The sequence below is a fragment of the Trachurus trachurus genome, assembly GCF_905171665.1.
Source record: "Trachurus trachurus genome assembly, chromosome: 2".
NCBI lineage: Eukaryota > Metazoa > Chordata > Actinopteri > Carangiformes > Carangidae > Trachurus > Trachurus trachurus.
In genome coordinates, this window is record NC_139914.1 from 3142234 (window position 1) to 3163405 (window position 21172).

General features: G+C 42.1%; 4 protein-coding genes across 4 annotated transcripts; 2 read left to right on the plus strand and 2 right to left on the minus strand.

The window, feature by feature from the left end:
• Positions 1-1829: 1829 nt before the first annotated feature.
• LOC310996268 (gap junction alpha-3 protein-like) lies at positions 1830-4559 on the minus strand (the record flags this gene model as incomplete). Its single annotated transcript, XM_083985646.1, has 3 exons — positions 1830-2607; positions 3216-3784; positions 4491-4559. The coding sequence occupies 3 exons, from the start codon at positions 4557-4559 to the stop codon at positions 1830-1832; spliced, it is 1416 nt and encodes a 471-aa protein (XP_083841772.1).
• Positions 4560-9357: 4798 nt separating this feature from the next.
• On the minus strand, positions 9358-16799 carry LOC310996289 (gap junction beta-2 protein-like). Its single transcript, XM_083985666.1, has 7 exons — positions 16711-16799; positions 13622-13704; positions 12831-13002; positions 12021-12173; positions 10935-11083; positions 9805-10011; positions 9358-9622 (listed from the first exon to the last, which is right to left on the minus strand). The coding sequence occupies exons 3-7, from the start codon at positions 12999-13001 to the stop codon at positions 9523-9525; spliced, it is 780 nt and encodes a 259-aa protein (XP_083841792.1). The 5' UTR covers position 13002; positions 13622-13704; positions 16711-16799; the 3' UTR covers positions 9358-9522.
• Positions 15790-17327, plus strand: sap18 (Sin3A-associated protein). The gene is made up of 4 exons (XM_083985676.1): positions 15790-15970; positions 16718-16827; positions 16935-17057; positions 17155-17327. The coding sequence occupies exons 1-4, from the start codon at positions 15899-15901 to the stop codon at positions 17309-17311; spliced, it is 462 nt and encodes a 153-aa protein (XP_083841802.1). The 5' UTR covers positions 15790-15898; the 3' UTR covers positions 17312-17327.
• Positions 17328-17824: 497 nt separating this feature from the next.
• Positions 17825-21151, plus strand: rtraf (RNA transcription, translation and transport factor). Its single transcript, XM_083990267.1, has 8 exons — positions 17825-17979; positions 18579-18703; positions 18832-18931; positions 19752-19835; positions 19949-20037; positions 20283-20351; positions 20449-20497; positions 20692-21151. Exons 1-8 carry the CDS (start codon positions 17919-17921, stop codon positions 20844-20846), a joined length of 732 nt encoding a protein of 243 aa, XP_083846393.1. The 5' UTR covers positions 17825-17918; the 3' UTR covers positions 20847-21151.
• Positions 21152-21172: the final 21 nt, after the last annotated feature.

Genomic DNA, 21172 nt, shown 5'->3' on the forward strand with positions numbered 1-21172 from the left:
TAGTAATTTAGACCTTCATCATTGTGTATCATGTTTTATTTGTATCAACTTTTCTAACATTGGATTTTTTGTATAAAGTGACCGGTGGGGCCAATGTCAGAAAACGCTGTAGCATGTTTGATTTTTGGTTTTAGGGAAAGTCTTTGTAAATAATAAAAAACTGCAGCTTGATCAGAAACTAACAACTTTTCTTTTGAATGTAGGTAGTTCTGTATAATATCCTGTGGTGTCTATCAATACTATTGATCATTATATATTTACATATTTATAAACTTTATATAGTTTACCCTGATGTAACTGCAGAGATGTCATTTTGTAAACACAGAAACAAACTAAGATACCTAAACACACAACCACACACACGCAGCCTGTGAAGCCTAAAGACTACGTCTCAGGGTGGGACTGCCTTATTGCGTTCCTCTTGTCATCTGCTCTGTCCTTCCTAACATGGGTGCATCCCTCTCTTCATTGAAACTACAGGCTGGGTGAGAGCAGCACACACACACACACACACAAACGGACAGATGTGACAGACACACAGCTCCATCATCACGTCACAAAAAAAAAGAAAAAGAAAAAAAATAAAGAAACAAAAGTGCAAACCTCTCCTCTGATGTCTCCCAGCAAAGAAATAAAAGAAAGATGAAAGTAAAAGAATATAGTACTGATGCCTCTACGCTCCCAAACTTATTAGTTAGTCCAATCATCATCATCATCATCATTATTATCATCATCATCATCATCATCATCATAACCTTTTCTTATTGGTGTCTGTGCTGCCTATATATGTATATACATATAGTGTGGGTGTGTGGGTATGTCGGCGATCCCCATTTCATGGGTCTATACACCGTCCCTGTCCGACTTCTACAACAACAACAGAGTGTGGCCAGAACAGCGAGTGGCGGCCATGCCGGCTGTTTACGTCTCTCTCTCTTTGTGCTGCTCAGCGATAATAAAAATGACTTTTAGACGCTGCAACACATCGTCTGGTTGGAGACCGTCAGATTCTGCTGGCTGAGAAAAATACTGGCTATAGAAATAAATATAAATATTAATACAGGCACTTTTAGGAATGGTTTTCCAACTCTTATATCTGTGCATTCACTGTGGAGCTCAAGCCAGTCCATAATAAGCTTAGCATAAAGCATAAAGACTGGAAGCAGGGAGAAGCAGCTGGCCCGGCTCTGTTCAAAGCTCAATAACACACAGCTTTGTCGGCTCACAGTTCATAGTTCATCTTTTAACACATTCTACAATTCAGATTTGAGAAATTGATGATTATCATTTTCATATTCATTTTTATTGTGAGCTATTAGTGAGCTATTCTTCTAGCTGTTTCTCCATTTCCTGCCTATATGCTAAAATGAGTATCTCAGATTAAACATGTGGCTTTGGTTCATTGTACTAGTATGATAATAAATATGTATCAGGATGTATGAAATATTAAAGGGCACTTTTACATTTCATGCTTCGTCCACCGTTGTCTTTGCAAAGAGACAAACAGCTAAAAACCCTGAGGAAATCCCCTCAGAAGGTGACTGATGCGTAGACAGGGCTTCAGCAGGGCGCCATCGGGGTATTCTGGCCAAACTCCTTGTGTTTCTGGTTCATAATACTAATAAAGATTAAAATTAGCAGCAAACTCCAGCTGTACCTTTGTGTAACCATCTGCCTTGCAGAGCGTCTGTCTTTTGCTGGAGGCCGTGCTTGTGTGGTTTTATGCTGTTGTGCATATGTAGGGTTTCTCTATGTGTATACAGCATGTGTGTACTGTAAGGTTGTGTGATATGTGTGAGCGTGTGTGTGTGTGTGTGTGTGGGTTTTAGCTACACTGCCAGGTCGTCGGGGCGAGCTCGGACGCTGCTGCTCTTGCTGGCGCGACTCGGCTTCCGGATTTCCGAAGATGGAGGCTGATGCATCTCGGCCCGGGTGACCACAGTGAAGTCGTCGTGTGGGACACAAGGCGACCGGGGGCTTTCCTCCTCCGACGCCGACTCCTGTGGCATGAGGGGGTAAAGAGGGGTATTACGAGGCAGGGTGGGAAACATGGAGCGTTGATCCTCTTGTGCGCTTGTCAGCTCCTCCTGAGGAGAGGAGGAGGTGGAGGTGGGGGGAGAGGGGAGAGGAGGAGGGTAGGAGGAGCTGGAATTCTTTCCATTCAGACTGTGGAGCTCCCGCGCCATGTTGCTCCAGTTCTGCTCCATGGCGCTCCCGACGCTCCCCTTGTCGCCGTTGCCGTAGTAGGAAGACGGCACGGTGTCCAGCAGGAAGTCGTCTGGGTGATACCCGCCGCCGTCCATCTTCAGCTCGGCGGGAACGGGAGCGCTGGCGTCCGCCGCCGCCGCCCCGGGCCCCATCACGCTCACGCTGCCGTACGCCGGCAAACAGTCCATCACCGACGGAGCGGCCTGCTCGGGGATCGTGTCTGCGTCTCCGCGCTCGTCCGCGCCCAGCAGCAGGGACTCGTTGTCGGGCGCAAACTCGTTGGTGACGCCCTGCTTGACCTTCTTCCAGCCCAGGTGGTAGATCTCCAGCAGGTTGAGCAGCAGAGACACGCAGGCCACCACCAGCATGAAGATGATGAAGATTGTCTTCTCAGTGGGCCTGCAGCAACAAACACACACTTTTCATTCACAAATACAAATAGTTGTTTATGAAAAGTGAAATTGCGCTTAATTAGAGAGATACTGTACAAGAAAGATACAAACAAGCATGACAACAAAGTACCTGCTGTCTAATACTTCAATATTTAAGATCGAGGATCAGTCAGATGAAAACTGTGGACAAGTTTTCACAAATGAATGTGGTGACGTAGGGACGAGGGCGGGGACTGCTAACTCCATCCGCTGACAGGAAGTTAGCCAAAACCACAAGATCGCTTACTTCTGCTTTAAATGTTTGTTTTTTTTTCATGTAATGATTTGTTCTTGTCATTGTTCACATGCTATATGTTGTTGGTCCTTTTGTTGCACTGTTAAAAAGCAATAAAAAGTGAATTATAAACTCGAGTTTAATGATGTTGACATATCTAACCTTAACTCCAACCTTCAAATGAGCCTTTTCTGTCCCTGATGAACTGAATCTTTAGTCTGAAATTTGTCCCCAAAAGCAGCCTGTGACAGAAACACACACATACACATACACATATACAAAAACAAGAGGAAAAACACAAAGAAACAGGAGAAAGAGAAAACAGTCTCCTGCTGTCTGACCTGGAGATGAAGCAGTCCACAGTATTGGGGCAGGGCCAGCGGCCACATTTATAGAGCGGCCTCAGGTGGAAGCCATAGAGGAAGTACTGTCCCAGGATGAAGCCCACCTCAAACAGAGTCTTGAAGATGATGTTGAAGATGTAGGTCCTCAGCAAGGCTCCGCGGATCCTGATCTTCCCGTGCTCGTCGCGGATCGGCGGCTTCTCCTTCTTCCCGCCACCTCCTCCTCCTCCTCCTCCGTCGCCCACCCCGTTGTGATAGAGGGGGTCGTGGTCTTCCTGGTGCCGTCCGGCCTTTCTGAGCTCCTCCTCCCTCTCCCTCCTCTTCTCCTCCATGCGGACGATGTGCAGCACATGGCCCAGGTAGATGAGCGTGGGCGTGGAGACGAAGATGATCTGCAGCACCCAGAACCGGATGTGGGAGATGGGGAAGGCCTCGTCGTAGCAGACGTTCTCGCAACCGGGCTGCTGCGTGTTACATGTAAAGTCCGACTGCTCGTCCCCCCACACTTCTTCAGCTGCTGCGCCCAACACCAAGATGCGAAAGATGAAGAGGACAGTCAGCCAAACCTGGGGAGGAAGAATGCACACATTACCAGATGAGAAGATCAACAGTTTTTGGAAGTCGATGTCTCCAAAACTGATATTTATGAAGCTCAGAGATGGACAGAGTACTCGACCCCAGTACTTGAGTAAGAGTAGCTACAAATGCTACTGGTCAAAATTTACTCCGTTACAAGTAAAAGTAGCTCAGTCGACATGTTACTCCAGTAAGAGTAAAAAAGTACATGCCTTTAAATTTACTTAAAGTAAAAGTAAGAGTAAGAGTAAATTTCTTATTCTTCACATCAATGAATTACTATATTTTTTTCTAAATGAATTTAAGGAGCTTTTAACTCTTGTTTGTGAGAATGAACTCTTTGAAACCAGCTGCACTGATGTGCTGCTTTTAGAACCACAATGTTCTATAAAGCTGCAGAAACACCTATAAAAACAAATAAAATGAATGGGATCATAAGAGGACAGCAATTGTTATTTTCACGTTTTGTCCAATAGTATTTTAGAAAAAAAGAAAAGAAAAAAAAGTAATGAGTACTTTTCAGCCTTCCTAGAAATTAACTCGAGTAAAAGTAAAAATATTTGTCTTGGAAATGTATTCAAGTCAGAGTAATAAGTACCAAAGAAATCTAATACTCGAGTAAAGTATAAATCCTTTGGATATGTACTTAAGTACAGTACTCAAGTAAATGTACTCTGTTACTGTCCAGCTGCTCACCTTTCCGATCACAGTGGAGTGTTCTTGAGCGTTCTCCAACAGCCGCCCCAGAAAGCTCCAGTCACCCATGCTTCACTCGATTTTCTAGCCTGGAGAGAGAAAACAAGAGTCTGTGGTGAACAAAAGAGGAGATTCAGTGGCATCTGTCAAGATATTTTCATTATTGTCAACACATTCAGTGAAAACACCAAAACTAACATTGTGTTAGTCAGTCTCTCTATAATTTCCGACTCTCCCACCCTGTAATAACAACATCTGCCCAGCAACCTGGGGACTTGCTCAAAACAAAAAAAGTGCAGTTATTTGGAACTATTTTCAGCAGCGGATTAACAAACATTTGATTAGATGAGATCTATGTGAGGCGATAAAATGTGACACAACAACAATTTAGCCTCTGTACATCCCCGACCACTCTTTTCTATCACGTTTAACGCCGTGGGTTTAGAACTGACAACAGTCGATGACCTACAGTTCACCAGGTTTTTGAGATTTGAGAGGCTGCAACGAAGAGACAGGGGAGGAGGACTTACTAAAATATTGTTGTATTGTCAGTGATAAATCCATCGACCAGAGATCAGAAGAAAAACAATATCTGGAAGGGAGAGACAAAACGCTCTTGTCAACTTTACAGGGAATAAAACCACACAAAGTCCTCATCACTGCTGTGAACAGCTGGACGATCTTCTGCTCTATAGGAACCACTACGTTCTTTTTTTTAAGTATAAGGACAATATAACTCCATACATCTCAATCACATGCATCATGTATTGTGTGTGCGTGTGTGTGTCTGTATATATGTGTGTGTGTGTGTCTGTGCTGTGGGGCTGGCTGGCTGGCGGGTGGACAATGGCTGGGCCATCTGTGGGAAGTGAATGAGTGGATAACAGGTTGTCCCTGTTGAATGCTGGACTCATCACATCCCAGGAATGCTGAGGAGGGCAAATGTTTGCATGGGATCGACTGATAACGCGTGCACACACGCGTGCACACACACACACACACACACACACACACACACACACACACACACACACACACACACACACACACACACACACACACACACACTCAAAGCTACAGTAGCATACATTAGTTCTGTATGTCTGAGCCACCACCCTATCAGAAGTGAATAGAGGCCACTGACAACCTAATTAACTTCTAATATGACCCCAAGACTGGAATTTGATTCGCTCTCATTAGTCTATAAAACGAGTCCATTTGCACAATTTAAAAAATAAAGTAAACATAAAAAGACAGTAATACTCATATCATTGGTAAACTTCCATAAGATAAGTATAATGTAAACTATTTAATGGAGTTACACATAGTATGTAAGTTTATACAGGGATATCAAACTTGATAACTGCTACATTATCTTTCTACTACAGTAAAACCTTCACAATCCACCTCTTTAATTGTGTCATGTCATCAGTGCTGAAGCAGAGTCAACACACATTATGCAACTTTTCCAAATTCCTGAGCCCAGAGAGAATCATAATCACAGCGAACCAATGAAAAGATCTTTTAAGAGCCCACTGATGTGCCAATCTACCGTAACAGTGGCATGTGTACATATACATGATGTGTTGACGTGATGAAATACCATCTGTCACCACGGACAATAGAGAAGCTGCCAGATGGACATTGTCCTGCCCGGCGTGTGCTTTTGATGGATCAGAGGCCTTTGTGCTAAAACAGCCCAAACAGTTAACTCTTGGCCTGCCACCTGCACCTGAAAACTTTTAAAGATATGCAGACTGTGGCCATGTTATAACATCAAAGTCCACGCTGTTCGACAAGTAGCATCCACCCATATACCACTCATAAACATCATAGACCAGTCGGATAAACCAGGGTGGGCTCACATAACTGGGTTTCTCTATGTAAACGTGACCAATATAAACAACATGATACTAAATACACAAGGATACGCTGATACATCAAGTGTATAAAACGCCTGCAGGTGTATAAAATGTGTAACAGTGTGTATTCAGGTGCATTAAGGTGTGTGCAAACATTTGTAAATCTATCATGATATTGGTGTAGAGATACATAAACTTTATAAAGGTGTGAGTAAAGACACATACATTTGTGCAAAAGCACACTTGTCTTGTGTTATAAAAGTTATAACGATGTATACAGGCAGACTGAGATTATTATTATTCTCCTACATCAATTTGACAGCCGATGTGCAATTTTAAACTTAACATGATTGATTATTAGGATGTAGCCCATCATGTTTCTATTAAAAAAATAAAATAAAAAAACGCTATTGGGAAAAATAATCATGACATTAGCTCTATTTTAAATAAAATAATGAATGATTAAATGATAGATCTCTAATTATCTTTAGTTAGAGAATCAACAAGTAACTGGCACATGAACATGAATGATCAATGAGCCTTGACTCCCATTAGCTGCACTGGTTTACAGTTAGATGTGTACAAATTAAAATTAAATTGAAAAATGATGGATGCAACATATATCACCATGTTTTTCTAGCTTGTTTAAATAAAAAGTTACTACAAAGTTTGTCTGATACTCTCCATGTACAGTAGGACGTCTGCATAAGAGGAGACAAACCATTAAGGCTGGTTGAAGTTGTGTAAAACAGATTCAATTAGTTTTAAATGTCTTTTTTGTGTGTTAATGATAACAGTGACGCTGATATTGAGGAGCTTTGACATCTCAACACTATATTGATGTGAAATATTCTAATTTCTCTCTCTTTAAAAAAAAAATTAATCATAAATTGACTTTATGAAATATTAGTGGCTTCCTGTGTGCCGTCTTTCCCACAGGGAAGTGAATGCAGCGTGAGAGGTGTAGTAGATAATCCAGCAGGTGGAAGGATGATAATCCCTCCTCTTCCCTCCCACTTCAGTCTAACTCCATCGCTCCATCCTCCACCTGCTTACCGCTCTCCTCCGAAACACGTCTCCCTCCGGGCAGCGCGCTTCTTCTCCTTCTCCTCCTTCTCCTTATTCTTCTCTCCTTCTTCTTCCTTCCTTTCTTCTTCTACTTACTCCCCACGCGTGGGCTCGAGGCGACCAAAGCGAGGAGTCGCAGAGGGTTAGTGGGAGAGGAGGGGGGAGGGAGAGAGAGAGGGAGAGAGAGAGAGAGAGGGAGAGGGAGTGAGAGAGACACACAGAAGAGAGAGAATAGAATAACGCAGAGTTACAGCTACAGTCTAGTCTAAAAAAAAAAGGGGGGCGCGTGTGGAACCTGTCCCGCGAAGGCGAAGCGCAGCGGCTGCGTCCCGCGTGGCCAAGGCCATCCGCCACTGTCACACAGCAGTGTCCCCGTGCATGGGGCGCACGAGGGGGGTAGAGGTGGTGGTGGTGGAGGTGGAGGGGGGGTGTGGGGTGTGTGTGTGTGTGGGCACAGGCTACTGCACTTTACTAAACTCCTGATGAGCTGAATTTAAAACATCTGAATGAGGAACATTTAAAAAAATATATATTAAAAAATAGGATGAAATACAATTTATTATCTATCTATCTATCTATCTATCTATCTATCTATCTATCTATCTATCTATCTATCTATCTATCTATCTATCTATCTATCTATCTATCTATCTATCTATCTATCTATCTATCTATCTATCTATCTTTGTTAATACCGTGTTGATCTTTAATTAACCCATTACACCCACACAGAACTAATATAAGTTGTCTTTATTTGTGGAAGTAAAGTGAGAGATGATGGTGAGTGCATTGACATTCAGTGAATTGTTATTAACCGACTGTAGGTGTAGATGTAGTGTGTACACTATGTATAGCTGCTAAGTGAGTCCTGTTGCTATTTCCTTGCTCCCCAATAGATGGCATGAAAGCCCTAAACCCCACAGCACCATTAATTTAAATGCACTACATGTGCCTATTTCCCCCATTACATTAGAATTAGGGCTGTGACTCGATTAAAAAAATTAATCGAATTAATTAGAGGCTTTGTAATTAATTAATCGCAATTAATCGCATTTTAATCGCATATAAATATTTGACCTGAGAACAGTGAGAAGCATTTTTTTTTCACATGGATTTTAGTATACCATTGAATGACTGAATACATAAGCTTAAGCATTCAAGGTGGTACTTAACCAAGACCAACAGACTAGGGATGCAAATTATCGATTAATTCATTAGTCGATATTTGATACATACAGATTGAATGGTCTTTCCTTCCAATACACTATGATGATTACTGTAGTATTTAACTAGGCTACTTAAATCACAGTAGCATAAACTGATTTGTTGAACTCAGCCTGATGTAAACATTAATAAAACTCAGTAACCAATCACACAGGCAGCTCCATGTTGTCCCTGTGTGATGTTCAGGGACAGGTCAGGACAGTCTGAAGACAGACAGCTCTGAGGGTGAAGTCCTATCATAATGAGATGAGCTGCACCTGTGACAGTGACAGGTCATAGATATAGCGCTGCAGCTGAGCAATTAGCGCTATATAGCGCATTTAGCGTGCGCCCGTGTCTGTGTATCTATGTGCAGGCAGAGATCAGAGATGGTGTTTTAAATAACCATGCTAGCGTTTCACCAGCTCTCATCTCTGCCAGTCAGCCTCTCAAACTGTCGCCTCTCTCGCGTGCGGCCGCACCGCACGTAGACACACGTGAGAAAAAAAAAGAAAAAAAATTGAAAAAAAAAAAAAAAAATTGAATTTTTTTTTAATAAGCGCGATTAAAATGCGTTAATTTTTTTTAACGCGTTAATTTTTGTGTAATTAATTAATCGTAATTAATGCGTTAAAGTCCCAGCCCTAATTAGAATATGTTGTTTGTTTAACTAGAAATCCCTTTATATATCCATAAAACAGCATGGTGTATAAACACACTGGAGTTGTTGACATCCTCTCCACCCGTTAAATATTACATTCAGGCATCATAGAAAACGTCCACTTTCTGCTGTATTCACACATCCACGTGTGCTCCTCTTGTAAATATGCAGCCTTTAAGTGTTTTAAGTCTTTGGATCAGTGTCTTTTCTTAGGTATCATCCACCTTGTTGCTGCTCATCAGGTTGAGACAAGTAACTTCTGGTTTGTCTTGTTCTGCGTCCTGTCTCTGCTGCTGGATTTGCTGTTTGACCTCCGCTCCCTCTGACCGCTGACAGCCCTGAAGAGAGGAAGGTATAGGTGGATGTAAAGATTTTATATGGTGAAGAACAAAGGACAAGCCACAGCTGGCTGATCAGACACATTGACACATTGGATTGACTTATTTAACACAATATTGAGTAGATAGTTGATCAATTAATCAGCTGATTAATCACCTGACTGACTGATTAATACCTCTACCTAGTCACAGCCTTAGCAACGAGATATGCAAGTTCGGCCATGTTGAGGACCATGCAGATGGATGAGGCGGTTGCCATGAAAACGGTGAAGATGGTTTTCTCAGTGGGCCGCGAGATGAAGCAGTCCACCAGGTTCGGACACGGCCACTGGTCGCACTGCACCAGACGCGGCATCTGGAAGCCGTCGTAGACCACGTACAGGGCGTACCTGGAGAGACCAGGAGGAGAGTGTGTTATTAAAGGGATAGTAGCATTTTTTTTTAAAGTGGGTCTACAAATAGCCCCTAAGTATCCCCGGGCAGGGCTATGGGCTGGCGTTGCTAACGGGAGGAGTGCAGAGAGTCTTCTACTGCAATTAAAGTACTTAGGGGCTATTTGTAGATCATACAACCCCACTTTAAAAAAAATGCTATTATCCCTTTAAGTGGTGTGATGACAGTTTCCTTGACCTTAATGTTTCAAAAACTTAGGAATTGGTTATTGATTTCAGGAAACACAAGGCAAACACCAATGTAAGCATGATTCATGGGGAAGATGTAGAAATTGTTAAATCATATAAATACCTGGGTACTTTGTTTGAATCCCAGCTTAAATTTGACATCAACACCGATTCAGTGGTCAAAAGGGCTCAACAGAGGATTCATTTATTGCGGAGAATCAGTTCCTTCGGGGTCTCCAATTCTATTCTATGTACTGTGTACTTTTCATACATTGAGAGCCTCCTTACTTTCTCTTTCATCTGCTGGTTTAACAGTCTGGCAGTGAAGGACAGGAACTGTTTAAATAACATTGTGAAAGTCTGCTCGAAAATTACTGGCACCCAACGTACTGAGTTGAACTCCCTTTGGTAAAGACGAGTCTCACAAATGGCAGCATGCATCATTAATAATCCTGTGAATTTATCTTGATGCCATCAGGTCGACGTTACATGCAGCCTCTCAGGAAGACCCATCGCTATTCTAGGTCTTTTGTGCCTTCTGCCATTAGTTTGTTGAATGCTCAGCTGGCTTGAAGCTGTAGTTTTAGTACTGTTGTTGACTATGTGTTGTTATGTATATTGCCCTACTTATGTATGTACTCAACTCAACTCAATCAAGGAAGTGTGGGGAAACCGGAATGAGAGCATCTTACATGAAGCCTCCCTCGAACAGCAGCCTGAACACCAGGCTGCAGGCGTACGTCCACCAGAGGGCGCCGGCTATCGGGAGTCTCCGCTTCTTCAGAGTCTCCAGCTCTTCTTCCTGACCTTTGCTGCTGAGAAAAGCAGATCGACCAGATCCCTGTCGCACAGGTGGACACGTGAAGTCAGAGAAAGACACATAACCATGAAAGACGTGACGTGGCATGAGAAGAAAAGACACAATAAAGACGTACCATCGCGACATAAAAGACATAACATGTTGTGGTAAGACATAAGGTGACGACAAGATACAAAAATAAAACACAACACAAGACAAGACATGTCAAAATAGGATAAGACAAGATACAACAAGACACACTGCAAAAACTCAAAATCTTACCAAGAATATTTGTCTTATTTCTAGTCAAAACAAATCTACTTATACTTAAAATAAGACTCATCACATTAAAAGTAGCTTGTTTTTAGACACTTTTTACTTCTTTCAAGCATATTTTCACTTGAAATAAGTAGAGAAATCTGATAGTGGAGCAAGTTTTTCTTTCTTATTACAAGCACAAAAAACCTGCTTTCACTGGCAGATGTTTCTACTTATTTCAAGTGAAATTTTGTTTGAAACAAATGAAAATTATCTAAAAACAAGTTCATTTTTAGGTGATGATTCTTATTGTAAGTGAAAAGAGATTCATTTTGACTAGAAATGAGACATTTTGACAAGAAATAAGACAAATATTCTTGGAAAGATTTTGAGTTTTTGCAGTGCAAGACCAGAAAAGACACAACTACAAAAATAACAAAGAGACATGAAAGGAAAAGACTGAAACAAAACAAGACACAACCAGAAAAGATGTGACAAACTATGACATTACAGAAACATGACACAACATGAGAGCACAATCACAACACAAGACAAGACAAGACAAGACAAGAGAGGACAGAGCACGAGGAGATGAAATGAGACACAATATAGAAACAGTCAACAGAAAGGACACAACAACAACATGTGGGGATGGTGGAACATCACAGGATCAACGGTGTCAGTCCCAGCGCGATGCGGCGGTGTGCAGCTGTACAAACACCTGCAGCAGCCTCTTCTTATCCAGGTGGTTCCGGTAGCCCACGTACATCGCCACCAGGAGCGTTGGCGTGGAGACAAAGACGAGCTGAAGACACCAGAGGCGGATGTGGGAGACGGGAAAGAACTGATCGTAGCAGACGTTTTCACAGCCAGGCTGAAAAACAGAGGGACAGAGACACAGGATGAGAATCTCTTGTATCACTTTTATTTCTAAAGTCAAGTATTTTAAAGAGTGAACTCTCACCGTTACCCACTCTAATGTTGTGGCTAATAAATATATAAGTTATTCTAATTATTTTTTACTGATTACTTAAAGGGAGCCTATGTAATTTTTGCCAAACAGCGGCCACTCTTGCAGCTGCTTACACCTTATAACCTTTACTGTCATAAGTGGTTTACAGTCAACATCGCTTTGCAGACAAGCACCCACATAAACAAGCAATTATAAGTGTAGGAAAAGGTGGGTATAAAAGCAAAATAAGTACATAAACTACACTGTTTATGTTGCACAAGGCAATACTGCACATACTTAAGATGTTATTGCACATGTGCTGGACACCTTTTGGGTTATATACTGATTCGTGTTTGAAAAACAAATTGAAAAATGCAAAAATTGACATAAATCTCTCACATCTGTAATTCATTATTGTTAGTTACTCAATAACAATAATTGGTTTAAATTTGCTAACATATTAGCTGCCTACTGTAGCAGCAAAAACGTGTGTTGTGTTTATAAATGTGTTTATTAGCAAGAACTGAGAATAAGAATGAATTAGCACTAGAATATTAAATGCATATCGCTGTGCCCTACCTGCAGTGTGTTGCAGGTGAAGTCGGACTGCTCGTCCCCCCAGACGCTCTCAGCAGCCACGACCAGAACCATGACCCGGAAAATAAAGAGCACAGAGAGCCAGACTTTCCCCAGGCTGGTGGAGTGACGGTTGGCCCCCACCAGCTGAGCGTACAGAGCAGGCCAAGACATCCTGGGGACACAGACAACGGAGAAATGAGAATGGGAAGTGTAGAAGTCAGAGCAGCAGCAGTGGTCTGTTTACTGGGAGGCTGCAGGTTCAAGTCTCTCCTGAGGGGGACGGAGGCTGCAGTCTGCATTGGTGCTTTCAGTGGCAGGATCTTCTCGCTGCACATCAGACAGCGGCACAGATGGAAATTCGTGGCAGGAGATGAAAGCAGAGACGGGCGACGACGAAGACAAAAGAGAAGTTTGAAAGAGGAAGAGGATGAAAAGGAATGAAAGTGAGAGGAGGAGGAGAGAAGGCCCGGAGCCAGCATTCATGTGAACTGATGAACCTCTCTGCCCACTGTGGACTGTACTGAACCGAGCCCACTCAACTAAAAACACACTGAACACACTGTACAAACCCACACTACTACAGTCCGTCCTCACTGAGCCGCACCATTCACACACCGACTGATTCACTCATTAGTTAATTGATCTGCATTATACTGATAGAAGATCAAGGACAGTGTAATGTGCAGTAAGTTCATTTGAGAGCAGATTTCATGAGTCAAACGTTGCAAAAAGTGCTGCAAATATAATAAAGATGATGAAAAATCCCAAATCAAAACAAATAAATTTCCTACCTGTCTGGAGAGTCAGGTTGCTTGCAGGAAAATATTCCACATAGTCCTTTCCAGCATGAAAACAAACACTGTCACATCACTGCCTGCAAAATAAAAATGAAAATACAAAGTGACAGAGTGAGATCCGACAAATGCACTGAACCCAACACAAACTCTGCGTCTGCTTAGTTTGCATGAAGTAAAAGATGCGCCTCCAAATGTCGGAGTCAGCCAAAGAAAATGAGGACGACTTCCTGTGAGGAACTTTCAGAATAAGGCATCAGGCTGCAGCACCGCTTCAGAGGGAAAGAAGCCGTTAACCACCATTAATTTAACAGTATATGGATGTTACATGTTACAAAAAATGTACTTTAATGAGAAAAAAGCAGCATCTCTTGTACTCACAAGGGACTCAGGGAGTGAAACAACAAAGTTGCATCTCGGTGTGTAAATGTGTGTGTGGGATGTGTGTGTGTGTGTGTAACTGGACACAGGTAGAGAGACTTCTCAGAGCCAAACCATCACTTGGCAGCAGTCGGGCTGAGGACAGTGCGGCTCTGTGTGCTGCTAATGTCCGTGACCAATGAGCATTTCCCACTGTTTGTCAAAGTGTGGGAGCAAAAAACCAACTTCCTCCATTTACAACTGTGGATACTCACACAACTGAAGTGGAAGTTGCTTAAGAGGCTGCAACACAGTCTCTATAGGACACTTGTATGAGCTGCGGTGCTCTGCTCGGGGTCGGGGTTTACAGTTTTATAGACATCAATGTGCCAGGACAATCGTAAAAAAAAAAAAAAAGAAGTATTAAGACACTTTTTTTGAGAGTTGTCCTTTAGTTAGAAGTTTCTAATAGTTTATTTGTATTGTATTTATTTAGGTTCTAGTAACAGCGAGAGCTACTGGAGGTGAATCACAGGCTTTGTGTGTAACACAGCTTTTAACATGATCCTGCATAATGAGCAGCAATGATCTGGAAGGGCAAGAAAACATCATGGGACGGAGACGGAGACAGAGGGCGTCAGTGATTCTAATGGAGTCATTAGGGGAAATAACAGTGACTCTTATTCTTGATGCATATCAATGAATGGATATCAGTGTCAACACCAGGCTCAAAGAGCCACTGTTTGATCCCTCAGTCAGGACAGGGCTGAAAAAAACAAAACAAAAAAAAACAAAAATCAAGCGCCATCCATGCTGATGAGGTGGTGGTGGTGGTGGTGGTGGTGGCGGGGTGACGTGGGGTCACACAAAAGTGAATGAGTAGGGAGAAAGAGAGAGAGGTAAAATAGAGCCAATTGTTTGAGTTGCTCCTGATCCCTGGTCAGTCAGCCAGCAGGAGAACAGAGGGGGTCACTGTCAGGATAGGCACACACACACACACACACACACACACACACACACACACACACACACACACACACACACACACACACACACACACACACACACACACACACACACACACACACACACACACACCATTCACACAAACACAAACACACTGTACAACGCTCACATATATGTTACAAACTACACTCACACACTGTAATGAGTGAGGGGGAGAGCAGCATGTGACCGAATAGCAGGTCTCAGTTCTGTAGGTGGACTTGGCCGACTGATCCTGGATCAGCCACTGACTCTACTGTATGAAAGACGTGCTGATGATTCCTGAAACTTGCATACGCTCAATCAATGCTACATAGATAAAAACTTTAAAAGCAAAATAGTTTAATCACCTGCAGTGTTCCTTTCAAACAAAATAAATCTCTTCATCGGGCACTGCAGTAATAATCAGAGCCGTGAACCAGATTTTGGCCAGAAAGTGAAGGGACACAGTAACGTCTGTGTTAATAAACAAACACCAGTTACACAGCAGATTTTATATATGGTCCCTGTCTTTGTCTTTTAATATAATTATCACAAGTGAAATAAATATTTTCATTAGGCCTATATTTCTGAGGATATATGGTGATTCTAGACCGAGAAAAGTGTTATTATGCATCTTTTCTATTATAATTCAGGATATATTAATTAATTAACAATAGTTGGTTCGATTTCTAATCATTTTAGACATGAAACCATAATATAAAACAATGCAATAACACATCGGAGCAGCAGGAGGCGGTAAAACAGTGAACTCATACATAAAGAGACCGGAAGCGGAAATGGTTTGGTTTTTTTCCGCTGCCTCCTGCTGCAGCAACGATAAAACAACCGGGCGAGGAGGCAGAAGACGAAAAAGCCACGACGTGCTGTGAATTTAATTTATAAGTGCAAAAGAAAATAAAAATAACAATGGCTCTCGAATCGCGCATCACACAGGAAGAAATTAAGAAAGAGCCGGAGAAGCCAATTGACCGAGAAAAGGTGAGAGCTCGGTTTGGTTTGTTTACCTCGTTAGCTCTGAGCTAAAGCTGGATGCTAACTGCCCGAAGTGCTAACAGTTAACGGTGCATCGCCATTTAAGCTCCACAGTTACACATTAATACATTAGTATATCAGCATATAACAGCTGTAAAATATATCTGCAGTGTTAAAATGTTGTTTTTTGTGGTAATTAATTCATGGAGTTATCAAACTGAACAGTAACGTTAGCCCCGAGGTATGCTAATAATGCTAACGTGACATTCATTCAATAAATATTCATTCGTTATGAAATGAAACAGAGCAGAGGTCAATTATAATTCTGCAGTTGAATGAATCATTTGCTCATTTTTAGGGTTTGTGTGCATTTTCAAGTAACTTTAAGACCCATTGTAAATAAATATTGTAGTCTACCATAATCAGTTAAGCTGCGTTTTCCCTCATGTTGTTTGATAACTGCGTTTATAATATAGCCTAAATATTATTATTCAGATAATGTTCATCTCGTTACTATCACGATTATTTATCAGTTTCAACTTTACATTTTATTATAATAAAGGTTATTATCACCTGTATGTTGGCAATATAAATGCGGGGTTGTAGTGACTCCACTAGAGGGCACCAGGTCAAATAAAAAATAGTTTATTTTATGTCTATCTGATGTCATTTGATTGATTTATTGTGTCTTAATCAGGTCATTATGCTATTTAAAACATGTTTTATGTTGTTCTTTTTTTACTTACTCCACAGACCTGTCCTCTTCTGCTGAGAGTTTTCACCACCAACAGTGGCCGACACCACAGACCGGATGAATTTGCTCGTGGCAACGTTCCCTCCAGCGAACTGCAGATATACACATGGTGAGGTTATTGTTGTTTGAATGAATCAGCTGAATGTATATTGATGTAGAGATACTGTTTGATGTCAGTGTTGTAGACGTCTTTGACTTACATCCTCTGTGTCTCAGGATGGACGCCACTCTGAAGGAGCTGACCAGCCTGGTGAAGGAGGTGTATCCAGAGGCCAGGAAGAAAGGAACGCACTTCAGCTTTGCCATAGTCTTTCCTGACCCCAGAGGGAAAACATATAGGTTGGTTACACACAAATAAGGCAAAAGTTGGGTTCATGGCTGTTGAATTTGTGTGCACTCACTGTATATTAAAACATGTCCCCTACATCCTACCCAGGTTGAAAGACATCGGCAGCACTGTATCTGGCCGAAAGGGTGCAGATGACTCCATGACGTTGCAGTCCCAGCGCTTTCAGATCGGAGACTACCTGGACATAGCAATCACGCCACCTAACAGAGCCCCGCCCCTCGGTCAACGCATGAGACCATTCTGAATCACACACATGCCAACACATACATGAAGCAACACGCCTAATTCTGTTTTCATTTTGTCTTTTGCATCATCTTGGATGGTTTTTGCCTCATTTTATAAAATGTGACGTGTAATAAAGTTGTCGTTTTTTTTTCCAAAATCGGTTCTCCTCTCTTTGTGACATAACAAAAGGTCTGATCATCATTACACTGCAGTTGTAATGTGGAAAAATGCACTATTTTATCAGATAGTCAGGATTGAACCTCTATAACGTGTAGAGTTTTGATGCTCCTCATTTGAAGTTAGTGCTGCAGGAATGCGTTATTGAATTAATGTGAAATATAATCCAGCATTTGAAGCTAAAACACAGTAATATTTACTAAATATGAGTGGGAGTAGCAAATTGTTAGAAACCAGTTGTTTGGGATAGTTAAAGTTAAGTTATTAAACTACAACTTACATGGCCATTCATTGATTTGTCGTCGGGTGAAGTTTTATTTTGATAGTCCAAACAGGAAGTGGTACGTAGCGCATGCGCAGAGCCACTCACCGAGTGCTAGCAGAAGCAGCAAATATAGCAAACTGCTAGCTCCAGATTTCCTCCGTTTACACTCAAAACACACGGTGAAATGTTCCGGAGGAAACTGACAGCTCTAGATTATCACAACCCGATTGGATTTGACTGCAAAGGTAAGAAAGAAACTCGTTAAAAGCTGTTAAATCGGTCCAAGTGGGTGTAACGTGGAGCAGCTAACGTGTCCAGACAAACCGGTGCCAAACTGTTGGAGCAAAATGCCACTTTCACGATTTGTCTTTTCTAACAGAAGTGTATTCATTTGTCCATGACGTAAATATAAATACACACTTTTAATACATAATACTTTGATTCGGCATAGCTTTATGTGTAAACAAAGTGTGCATTATGTTTAATATTTAAACCAGCTAACGAGTTATTGCATTTTACCTTGAAATTAGCAATCTATTAAACAGTGTGTAACATTTTAGAGAAAGGTGTTTTAATTTGGAAATGCTGACCTAGATTTCCGGCCTGTAAATATCAATCTAACAGTGATAAAGCAGTGAACTGTGATACTGTCCACTCTGATGCAGTGTCAACTATTTTGGTCCTGTCGTAGCTAAATGATTCAGCAGACTGAAAGCTGACATGTTGCCCTGCAGCATCGCATTTATATTCAGACAGCTGATTAGTTCATTTAGGCACATGTGGCTGCTGATGTGAGTGTCCTGTGTGAGTTTACATACATACAGATGTGCTCCTCTCCCTCCAGATGACACCCAGTTCAGGAACTGCATCGTGTGGCTGGAGGACCAGAAGATCCGACACTACAAGATCGAGGAGAGAGGAGACCTGAGGAACATCCCCAGCTCTGAGTGGCCTAAAGCCTACCAGAAGGTGACAGACACCACAGATTACACCACCTTGAATCTCCCACTACTAGAGAACTGTGAGGTGTGTGTTTTTTTGTAGCACTGGTTTTAAACATAGGAGCTCCTGTGTTTTTTCCTTTTGTGCCTGTGCAGTACCTGCAGGACGTCAACTGTCCCTTTGGAGTCGAGGAGCGGCAGGAGGCTGTGGACTGGCTACTGGGCCTGGCTGTGCGCTACGAATATGGAGACAATGGTGAGAAAAATGTAATCATGTAATGATCCCACTTTGTTTGACAAGCTCACAGACATGCATTCATTTTAAAGGGATGGTTCAACATTTTGGCAAATTGGCCCATTGCCATAATCCCTACAGTCATAGCAGTAGGTTTGTTACCTTTAATTGTCGGTGCAAGCTGGTTTTAGAACGGCGGAGCGGAGCGGCAAGCTGCTCAGAGCTATTTCTTGGTTTCCCTCATCAAACTCATCAAATACACAATCCAACAACTCCAAAATGCTCTGGTGGACAAGTTGTGACCTGCACATTCACCACGCTATGAGATAACAGAACATTACCAAAAAATAAATAAATACAGAGACTGCTTGATGAAAAACTGTCCCTGAAGGCAACTCGCATCAGTGGTTTTGCATGAATTTCCCTCTACAACAACTCTGTCTGGTAACGTTGTGTTATTATTATCTCATAGCGTGGTGAATGTGCAGGTCACAACTTGTCCACCAGAGCGTTTTGGAGTTGTTGGATTGTGTATTTGATGAGTTTGATGAGGGAAACCAAGAAACCCCATGAGCCTCCGTTCCGTAGCTCTGAGCAGCTCACGGCTCTGCTCCACCGTTCTAAAAACAGCTTGCACCGACAAATAAAGGTAACGAACGTACTGCTATGACTATAGCGATTATGGCAATGGGCCAATTTGCCAAAATGTTGAACTATCCCTTTAAGGTATAACGAGACAAAGGCATATAAGGTATAAATCTGTAGCTCAGTGCTGAAATACAGATGTAGACCAGTAGATGGAGACATTATACAAGGAATAATCTTCCCTGTGTGTCCTCAGTGGATAAGTACAAGGACTGTCAGCCGCTGGCAGCCTCCTCCAGTAACAGTGACAAAGCCGTCGACCCGCTGATCAACCTCGACAGTAAGCACAGACGCCTCTCTGCTCCTCTGCATTTCCTCACACCTCACTTCCTCTCTAGTGTCATCATCATCGTCAAATCCTCATTTAATCATTATTTGTTTGTTGGTTTTTAGGTAACTCACCAGATTTCAAAGCAGGAGTGACGGCTCTATCCAACATCCTCAAAATTCAGCGGCACGACGACTACCTGGTTATGCTCAAGGTGAGAGATGTTGCTCTATTAAATGTACTTAAATAATACATTTTATTAGGGCCATTAGTTGAAACCTTTAAGATCTCAGTACTGGTTTGTTTACAGTGCAGCAAAACAAACTTAAACTGTTAAGAGTAAAGATGTAAGATGGAAATAAATACAATGAAAGCATCTGTGAGTCTTTTTGATTATAATCTGAATTCAGAGGAAACCTGTCGTGTAAATGAATCTGTGTTTTCATGTGGACCTACCAGGCCATTCGTATTCTGATCCAAGAGAGACTTTCTCCTGAAGCCATCACTAAAGCCAGCCAAAACAGAGAGGTACACACTGTTTATGTTTAGATCTATACATTTCTATACAGACAAAATGTTCCTCCAGTTGTTTATAATAATATATACTTCCCTCTCTCTTCTGCAGGGCATTCCAGTAGCTTTAGACAAACACATCTTGGGTTTCGACACTGGAGGTGAGTGCTGCCTGCTCAACATCCTGAAATCAAAAGTACAGGAAGTGCAAATGGATTGTGAAGGGGTTGGTTTGGTTACTTTGACACGAGGTGGTAGATCAGCGGCGTGGACGACGGCCACATGTATCCAATAAAACTTAATCATCTATGGAGTAAGTAAAATAAACGCACTCCTCCTCCTCACTTCTCCTCAGACGCGACTCTGAACGAAGCAGCTCAGATCCTGCGCCTGCTGCACATCGAGGAGCTGAGGGAGCTGCAGACCAAGATCAACGAGGCCATCGTGGCCGTTCAGGCCATCATCGCCGACCCCAAGACAGACCACCGGCTGGGCAAGGTCGGCAGATGAGAGCCAGGGTGAAGAGCGAGGAAGAGTGAGACTGAACCACAGGAGTTTTAATTTGAGTTTTTGAACAGAAAATCCAGTTTTTTTTTCTTTTGTTTGAGGTGGACATATGAGTTTTGCCGCCACAAACTCTCCCCCCAGTAGAAACTGCTGAGAAACTTCTCAAAGCTTCAAACAGACAACTTTTATTTGTGTCTTCTGTTTCCAGTGTAAACCCACTTTTTTGCAGATGGATGGGAACGTTATTTTGAAGTTTGAAAGATTTACACTGACTGGAGACAAATCTATAAATACAGCTGAAGAAGAGAGTTTGGCTCCTTGTGATTCCT